Genomic DNA, 9938 nt, shown 5'->3' on the forward strand with positions numbered 1-9938 from the left:
TCCCTGGATGCTGCCTGACCTGCTGTGCTGTTCCAGCAATAAAGTTTCAACTTTGATCTCCAGCATCTGCAGATCTCACTTTCTCCTCGAAGATTTCAACCTACTGCGAATCCTCTTACAAGGATGCCTTCCTTGCAGAAGCTCTCTGCCTCTCTCTACAAAGATTTCAGTGAGTCCCTCTCTCACTGCACACCCCAGGTCATCTCCATTTCCAACGCCCCTCCTCCAAGTCCCTCCTCCCTACCTTTTATCTTCTCCTGCTGAACACTCTCTGCTCATTCCTGAAGAAGGGCCTGTGCCCGAAACGTCGAATCTCCTGTTCCCTGGATGCTGCCTGACCTGCTGTGCTGTTCCAGCAATAAAGTTTCAACCTTACTAACTAGTCTACCACGTGGAACCTTGTTGAACACTTTGCTAAAGTCTATACAGACAACATCAACTGCTCTGCCAAGCTTCTTTGTCACCTCTTCAAAAAACTCAAATCAAGTTAGGGAGACAAAATTTTCCACACAAAGCCATGTTGACTATCCCTAATCAGTCTTTGCCTTTGCAAATGCATGTTAATCCTGTCCCTCAGAATCCCCTCCAACAATTACCCACCACTGATGTAAGACTCAACGGTCCATAGTTCACTGGCTTTTCCTTACAGCCTTCATTAAATAAAGGCACCAAGTTCGCCAACCTCCAGTCTTCCAGCACCTCACCTATGGTTGTTCTCGATACAGATAGTTCAGCAAGGGACGTGGCAATCTCTTCCCTAGCTTCCCATAAAGCTTTGGGAAGCACCTGATCAGGTCATGGGGATTTATCACCTTGATTCATTTTAAGACCTCCTCTTTTGTAAAATGAACTCTTTCAAGACATCACCATTTATTTCTCCAAGTTCCCTAGCTTCTGTGTCTGAATGCTCACATCTGGTGTTGTGATATTGCCCTTCTCCAGGGTAACAATGGCATTTGTGAAACTGCTCAGTCTGGAGACTCGGGCAGGACACTCCTCCAGGTTAATGTTGGTGAAAAGTACAAGCCTAAAATCCTCTTTAACTTTGCAATCCACTTGCAGCAGCTCAAGTTGTCTGCATGCTAACTTGGTGCAGGCAGAGGCTGACAGACATAACTCAAAAATCACTGAGTAGGTGAGGGGAAAAAAGCCTGAGGTGAGGTGGTTGAGCTGGGAAGCTGAATGGTGGCTTCTATCTGCACATTGTTCACACTTTGTTTTTCTGGCACTGGCAACTACTCCAAAAGGGGATAAGGGTCAGTGTATGTTTGTGAATGTGTCTGTGGTGGACTGGTATAAGGGGTGTGGGGAGGAGGGGCTGCCAAATGAGTGGGATTTGAGAATACAACTTCCTGAATGAATGAGTGGGGGGATGGTTGGGGAGAGGGACTGCCATTTGGGAAGACAGGCTGTTGTGAGTGTGACAGTGGGTTGGGAAGAGGGGCTAATGAGGGAGAGAGAGAGTTGGAGGGGTTTGGGAATTGTGATGCTGAGAAAGAGTCTGTGGAAGCAGCACATTTCAGAAGTGTGTCTCTGTGTATGTGTGTGGGTGAATACCATGTGAGATTATGCGGAAGCAGGGTTGCCTGTTGGAAAGGGCCTTCATTGTCTCCTGTCATCAGGCAATATGGCAGAAACTGACAGAAGTACGTAAATAATTACATTGTTACAAGTGCTTTAAAATGTTCTTATATTTGATTGAGAATTTTCAGTAATGATATACTGAATGTTCCTGGGCTGCTTTATTTCTGCTTTGCGCTTGCTCCTGTCTGGAGTTATACTAATTTTCACGTGTTACAATAATGTCAATGGAAGATAAGTTGGTTATGTTACTAATTTAGAAATCCAGGGGCTGGAATTAATGACTTGGGAACAAGTTCACGTCCAACTGCAGCAAATGGGGGAATGTAAATTCATTTATTTAATTTTTAAATTTATTCTTTCTGGGATGTGGGCGTCACTGGCTGGCCAGCATTTATTGCCTGTCCCTGGTTGACCTTTGAGAAGGTGGTGCTGAGCTGCCTCCTTGAACTGCTGCAGTCCTTGTGCTGTAGGGGCACCCACACATGCTGAGAGTTCCATGGTTTTAGTATGTAGAATTAAATGTTAATAATGGTTACAATGATAACATGAGCAAAATCCTATCCAATTCACTAATGCCTTTTGGGAGGGGAGATCTATCATCTTTAACCTGTCTGACATGTGTATGTGACTCCAGATCCATGGCAATGTGGCTGGCTCTTTAACTGTCATCTAAAATCTGTGTAATTACACCAAATACCGAAATAGCTACAAGCTCCTCTACGCTTGCAATCAGAGCCAGTAGTGTCATCTGGCCATACTAGGCTTCAGGATACGTTTGCGCATGAGTTGCTGATGCAGAAGTGGTCAGCACCAATACTTCTGCAGACTGCTTCACCCTTATTTCATGTTAATCTGTTTTCAAAAGTGATAGCCAAAGCCCGTGCTGCCTCAAACACATCCCCTCGTGCTCTTTTCTAGCTCCTGGTGCTGATACCAATCTGGGGCAGGGCACAGTCGAGCTCTGGTTAGTCTCTCAAGCTGTCGGTTTTGTTCTCTTCTGACATTTTGTTTTCCCTTTTTGCTGAATATATGAATTATTTAACTCACCGCAGAGCCTCAGTGAATGCCATCTATTCTGTTTAAACTTTGTAATAGTTAATTCCTGAAAACATCAGAAAGATTAATCTCCAATTCACTTCACAAATAGTTTAGCAAAACAATCTTAGGGGCCAAAAAAAATTGTCAGTTTCCTATTTAATTTGGAAAACTAATTACAGTCATTATAAAGCTCTCTGTCACTTCCAAGTGACGTTGGCGTGCTCATAAAATTTCAGATCTCCAGTATTTATTGACTCATTAATTCCCTTGGCTCAGTTTAAAATCTTGATTTTTCTTTAAGGGAACGCCAGCGTTTGTTGATCAACCCTAATTGACCCCTCGTGACTTACTAGGCTATTTCAGAGGGCTGCAAATGATTTAAATGCCTGTTCTAAGTGTCACAAAGAGCACATGTGTCTGAAGAGCTAGGTTATGTGCCATTCTGCAGCAAAGACCTCTGAAGGACATTTTTTTTATTCCCAGATATCGCCCACATTTTCTACCAATGAAGTTGCACTTTGGAAGAGTTGCTGTTTTATAAATAAGAGAGAAAAAAGACAAAACCACAGATGCTGAAAATATCATATACAACAGGGAATACTGGAAATACTCAATCAGTCTGTGCAGAGAGAAACAACTCATTTCAGGCTGATGACCTTCCAACAGAATTTTTAAAAGTTAGGATCGTTTGTGTAGATTTTTGTGTCTGCACCACACCCATTACCACTCTCTCTGCTTTTTGCATCATGAAATCTTTTGTCATTTTTCTCCTCTGGCCTCCACCCTATAACAGACTCCTTTGTCATTCTTGCCCCTTCCCCTTTTCTGGCACAAGACTTTTCTAGTTTCATATTCCTGCAGTTTTGCTGAAAGATCATCGACCTGAAACATTAACTCTTATTTCTCACTCCGTGGATACTACCTAACCTGCTTGGTGTAGCCAGCACTCCTTGCTTTTACAACGGAAGGGAGGGTCTGTGTTAGGGTGGAAAGGCAGGAGAGTTTAAATTGAAGTTGAGGTGCCGAACATTTTACACCAGCATCTTTGGTATTCAGGAGCTTTGCTTTATTTTTCAGCATAAAGCTCATGCAGATTTGGAGAGGAAGAAGCTGTGACCAATTCTCTCACCCGCCCACATATACAGCCATAGAACGTAGTGCAGTAGAGCACAGGAACAAGCCCTGTGGCTGACTGTGCTGACCATGATATCATTTTAAACTAATCCTATCTGCTTGCATGTAGCATGTATCCCTTTATTCCTTGCATGTTCGTGTGGCTGTCTAAATGCTTATCAAACTTTGCTATGATCTCTGCTTCTACTACCTCTCCTAGCAGTATGTTTCAGGCACCTACGCCCTCTGTGTTTAAAAAAAAAAATGCCTCACACAACCCATTTTTCTCTCTTCCCTTTAACTTTTGTCCCTCAGTATTTGATATTTCCAACCTGGGAAAAAGACTCTAACTATCCACCCTATCAATGCCTCTCATAGTCTTATTAACTTTGATGAGGTCGACCCTTCACCTCCAATGGTCTATTGAAAACCAATCCAGGCTACATCCTGGTAAACCTCTTTATCACCTTTTCCAAAGCTTCTACATCCTTCCTATAGAGCGGCAACCAGAACTGCACACACTACTTCAAATGTGGCCTACCTAAAGTGTTATATAACTGCATTGTGACTCACAAACTTTTATTGGAGGCTCTGACAGACTCAAAAACGGACAAATCCCCTGACCCGGATAAATTTCACCCCAGGCTGCTGTAGGAGGTGACACAAGAAATTGCAGGCGCTCTGACACAAATTTTTAATTCCTCTCTGGTGGCAGGGAAGGTTTCAGAGGTTTGGAGAACAACTGATGTGGTTTTACTTTTCAAGTTAGGTGGTAGAGATAAAATTACAGACCAGTGAGTCTCCTGTCTGTGTTAGGGAAGCTATTTGAGAAAAATCTGCAGGAGAGAATTAATGTCTACTTGGAAAAGCATGAGGTAATTAACGATAGTCAGCATGGCTTTGTCAGAGGAGGTCATGCCGAACAAACTTGTTAGAATTTTTTGAAAATGTGATCAAACGTGTGGATGAGGGAAGTTCAGTTGATGTAGTTTATGTGGACTTTAGCAAAGCTTTCGATAAGCTACCTCTTGGGAGACATTGAGAAGAATTTGGGGAACCTTGATGAGATGGATCAGAAATTGGCTTAGAAGTACAACACGTGTAGTGGTAAAAGGCTGTTCAAGTGTCCGGAGACTGGTGTCCAGCGGTGTACCACAGGGATCAGTACTGGGACCCTTATTGTTTGTTATATAATGAATGGCAGAACACAGGAACTGAAGGATCTTGGGGTAATTATCCATTAATCCTGGAAGTTTGCAGAACATGTGAATAGGATAGTTAAGAAGGCACGTGGGACAGTTGCATCAGTTGTGGCATAGAGTATAATAGCAAGGAGATAGAGTCATAGAGGTGTACAGCACAGAAACAGACCCTTCGGTCCAACTCGTCCATGCCTACAGAATATCCTAACCTAATCTAGTCCCATTTACCAGCACTTGGTCCATATCCCTCTAAACCCTTCCTATCATGTTGAAGTTGTACAGAGTGTTGGTTAGGCCACAGCTGGAGTACTGTGCACAGTTTTGGTCACTTTGCTATAGGAAGGATGTGATAGCACTATAGGGGGTACAGAGGTTGTTCACCAGGATGTTGCCTGGGATGGAGCAATTGAGCTATACGGAGAGATTAGGTAGGCTTGGATTGTTTTCTTTCGAGCAGAGAAGCCTAAGGAGGGGACGTGATTGAGATGTATAAAATTGAAGGGAATGGATCGGGTGGGTAGGAAGCGATTGTTCCCCTTGGCTGAGGAATCATTCACAAGAAGGCGTAACTTTAGGGTAAGAAGCAGGAGATTCAGAGGGATTTGATTTAAAAAATGTTTTCACTGAAAGGGCTGTGGGAATCTGATAGTGGAGATTGCCCCTAAGGGTCCTGCCATTTACTGTATATTTTCGTCTTGCATTTGACTCCAAAAATGTATCACCTCACACTTGTCTGGAATATTTCCACCTATCATGGACTTTTTGACTGATCTGTATTCTGGTGTATCCTTTGACTACCTTCCTCGCTATCCACAACTCCATCAATTTGTGTCACCTGAAATCTTACTAATCAGACCACCAATGTTTCCATCCAAACCACTACAAATGTCAAAGGTCCCAGCACTGATCCTCGTGGAACACCGCTGGTCACAGACCTCCAGTCAGCAAAATACCCCTCTCAACTATCCTCTGTCTTCTATGATCAAGCCAATTTTGTATCCAAATAACCAACTCACCATGGATCCCATGTGACTTAACCTTGTGGACCAGCTTACCATGAGGACCCTTGTCAAATGCTTTAGTAAAGTCCATGTAGACACCAGCCATTGTCCTACTCTCATCAATCATCCTCGTCACATCCTCAAAAGAACTCAATCTAATTTATGAGATAAGACCAGCTCCGGACAAAGCAATGCTGACTATCGCTTAGAAGTTCATTTCTTTTCCACCAGTGTGAGTATACCGTATCCCTAAGAATCTTCTAATTTCCCTGCTACTAGTGTTAGACTCATTGGCCTATAATTTTCTGGATTACCATGATGTGGAGGTGCCGGTGTTGGACTGAAGTAGACATGGCCAGAAGTCACATAACACCAGGTTATAGTCCAACAGGTTTATTTGAAATCACAAGCTTTTGGAGCGATGCCCCTGACGAAGGGGCAGTGCTCCGAAAGCTTGTGATTTCAAATAAACCTGTTGTCATCTGACTTCTGACTGTTTTCTGGATTATCAGTCAGGGACAGAAATTGGCTATCAGTTGCTAACAACACAGCATTTCTGGTGTGGTAAGAGAACTCTGGGCAATTAATCTGGAAGCTTGTCACTTGTTGATGACTAACGTTTGCTTTGCCCGCTGCTGTGCCTTATGTTGACAGTTAAGTAAAGCTTTGGCATGTCAAAATGCTCTGTTAGTGTACTGGGGTGTAACACAGTACTCCGTTAGCCAATCCAGTCAATCTTTCAATGGTAATCACAATCTGTTTCCACAGTGAATCTAATAAATTGTATTGATTTTGTGCAGATTCCAGGAAGGATTGATGAGTGAACTGTGTTTGAACGATTATTACATTTGTTTTTTTTTTCTCACTGCAGGTTGCTTGCATGATGGGACTTGTGTATCTTACCAGTGTCGCAGGAATTATTGCTGGAACTGCAGTCCTGCGCCAGGCAGTCTTTTCAAAGGGTCAGATATGTGTGATTTCCCAGAACCAAGAGCCTGTTTTGAGTCAGGGGGTTATCCTGGACCCAGTGGAATGCACCCAGGAGGCCGAGACCTTTCTGTCAACACCATTTGAAGCAGCAGCCGGTAATCTGGTCCAGTCTCGAGACCCTCCTTCCGGTCTTCCCTGCTGTATCTTAGAAGCTGATGGTAGCAGGGTGAACTCTGGCATTGGGGTAACCGCACTGTGTCTTTGGGGGACCGTCCTGACTTCACTCACTTACAGTAATGACGTGAGGGCCACCCGAGAGGGAGCTCGAATCACGGCGCCCATTTCTTGTTCGAATTGTTGTAAGCTGCACAGTGAGGCCGGGCTGGCCGTTAAATGCCGGTCATCAAACCAAACATCTGTCCAGATTGCCTTTCGTCACAGCCCATTGGAAGCATATGCCTCCATCCATTCACACACCCTGCCTCATGTCGGATGCAATGGTTGTACAAAAGACACTGAGTTAAACGGAAAGCCCCCTCACAGCATTGAGCGACTGATGGACCTCCTGTGTCTCCCTGGTTCCCTAAGGATGAGTCAATGCCCTGTGGAATCAGCATTGGCATTTAACCAGCTTGTGATGCCAGTCTTACCCAGTTAGGAGCATCGGTCAGATTTTTGGAATCGATAATTACGGCTATATCGGACTGAACTGTTTTCTCTTCTTTGCCCACACCCGAATCCGACTTATGATCTTTTGAATGATCTTTAAATCCAGCCATGAAATTAGCAAGACAGACATTAAAATCGCAATATAACCTTAGTCAACCACAAAATCTGTTCTCCAGAATTGGCAGCTATACCTAACCTAAACACCAGTGAGTAACACCATAAATCCACCAAATGCTGCCAAGTTTATGCTTGGTATGAAGCTGGTCATTTTGTCTCCAAGACAAAAATTATAGACATGGTGTGTAATATGAGCAATAAATTTGATTTATAAGAAGACACCATTGGTGTCGATCCATGTATCAAATCAAGGTGCTTTGCATACAATGAATTACCTTAAAGTGCAGCAGTCCCTCACGTAGGAGAACACAGCAGCAGCTTTGTGCGTAGCAGATTCCTCCAAAGGAAAATGCAAAGAATGTTATGTTTTGATGCTCTTGGGTGAGGGATGTTGACTTGGGCAAGAGAAAAGCAAAGCGGTGGGATTTTCTTTCACATCCAGGCTAACAAACTGGAGTGAGCAGACAGTAGCTCTCTTTGACATTTCAGCTGAAGGACAGTATCTCTGGCAAAGCAGCACTCCTGCACATCCGCAGTGTGTGCTGCCATGTATTAAATGGAGCCTGAATCAGAATGTTTTCACTGCAAATGAAGGAAGATGTGATGCAAATGCTGTTGGATCATTGTACTTTGTTTACTTTTGTTTCATGGGCCCTGCTGCGTCTCGGATTTGGAGATTGTAAATCTCTATATTTTTTATTCTGGTGATTGAAGGGCTTCATTAATGAAAAGGTTTAATGGAAGTGGCTAAGAAATGGGCATGGGATACAAGAAAAAGTCTATATTTCTGAAATCTTAGCCATATGTTGATCTCTGTTGAGAGACGTGAAAAAAGGAGACACCACTTTTAACGTTGGGAACTTAAATCTGTATCTTTCCTAAAACATCTTTTGTGCTATCCGAGTGTCAGTTGTATTCACTATATAATACTGTGTATTGTATTCACTACTGGGCTGGTTACTGAATGATTGAAGGATAAGGGAAGCAAAAAGAGAAGTTGCTGGAAAAGCTCAGCAGGTCTTGGCAGCATCTGTGAAGAGATCAGGGAAGCACTGGAGGTTTAAGTTAAATTTTGTAATTAGCACTTGGTTTAATTCGGTCATCGCTTAACCAGAACTTAGCTGCACAGATTACCTTTTGATTTCTCCCATCCAGATTTAATTGTGCTCTGCTAAGTGTACAAGATGCCGTCGAAATGTAAACAGTTCCCTCCTCGTCCCAAATGTGTAATTCAGTATTTTTGGTGCGCCCCGCCCCCATTTCTTTTTTGTAGCCTCTGCATTTGTTCTAATTTAAATCAACAGCAACTTAGAGAGTAAACTTCATTCCCTCCTCAGTCCCCAAGCCTATTGTCTGGTCTTCCTGGATTACTGTCTCGTTGTTGAGTAAGTAACCAATTCCCTTGAACTGCCTTGGTCCTGGTTTTTTATATAGAACATAGAACAGTACAGCGCAGAACAGGCCTTTCAGCCCACGATGTTGTGCCGACCACTGATCCTCACGTATGCACCCTCAAATTTCTGTGACCATATGCATGTCCAGTAGTCTCTTAAATGTCCCCAATGACCTTGCTTCCACAACTGCTGCTGGCAATGCATTCCATGCTCTCTCCACTCTCTGTGTAAAGAACCCGCCTCTGACATCCCCTCTATGCTTTCCTCCAACCAGCTTAAAACTATGACCTCTCGTGTTAGCTATTTCTGCCCTGGGAAATAATCTCTGGCTATTGACTATGCCTCTCATTATCTTGTATACCTCAATTAGGTCCCCTCTCCTCCTTTTCTCCAATGAAAAAAGTCCGAGCTCAGTCAACCTCTCTTCATAAGATAAGCCCTCCAGTCCAGGCAGCGTCCTGGTTAACCACCTCTGAACCCTCTCCAAAGCATCCACATCTTTCCTATAATAAGGCGACCAGAACTGGACGCAGTATTCCAAGTGTGGTCTAAACAAAGTTTTATAGAACTGCAACAAAATCTCACGGCTCTTAAACTCAATCCCCCTGTTAATGAAAGCCGAAGCACCATATGCTTTCTTAACAACCCTGTCCACTTGGGTGGCCATTTTAAGGGATCTATGTACCTGCACCCCAAGATCCCTCTGTTCCTCCACACTGCCAAGAATCCTATCCTTAATCCTGTACTCAGCTTTCAAATTTGACCTTCCAAAATGCATCACCTCGTATTTATCCAGGTTGAACTCCATCTGCCACCTCTCAGCCCATCTCTGCATCCTGTCAATGTCACGCTGCAGCCTACAACAGCCCTCTATACTGTCAACAACACCT

The 9938-nt window shown here is 43.5% G+C and overlaps 1 protein-coding gene across 2 annotated transcripts in view; it reads left to right on the forward strand.

The window, feature by feature from the left end:
• The window catches only part of cnppd1 (cyclin Pas1/PHO80 domain containing 1), a 40736-nt gene extending 31858 nt beyond the window's left edge, over nt 1-8878 (forward strand). For both annotated transcript variants that reach the window (XM_043694276.1, XM_043694277.1), the window contains one exon: nt 6810-8878. In XM_043694276.1, the coding sequence (XP_043550211.1) occupies nt 6810-7526 (717 nt within the window). In that variant the 3' untranslated portion in view covers nt 7527-8878. The remainder of the gene's footprint in view (nt 1-6809) is intronic.
• Nucleotides 8879-9938: the final 1060 nt, after the last annotated feature.

The sequence above is a fragment of the Chiloscyllium plagiosum genome, chromosome 7 (genome assembly GCF_004010195.1).
Source record: "Chiloscyllium plagiosum isolate BGI_BamShark_2017 chromosome 7, ASM401019v2, whole genome shotgun sequence".
NCBI lineage: Eukaryota > Metazoa > Chordata > Chondrichthyes > Orectolobiformes > Hemiscylliidae > Chiloscyllium > Chiloscyllium plagiosum.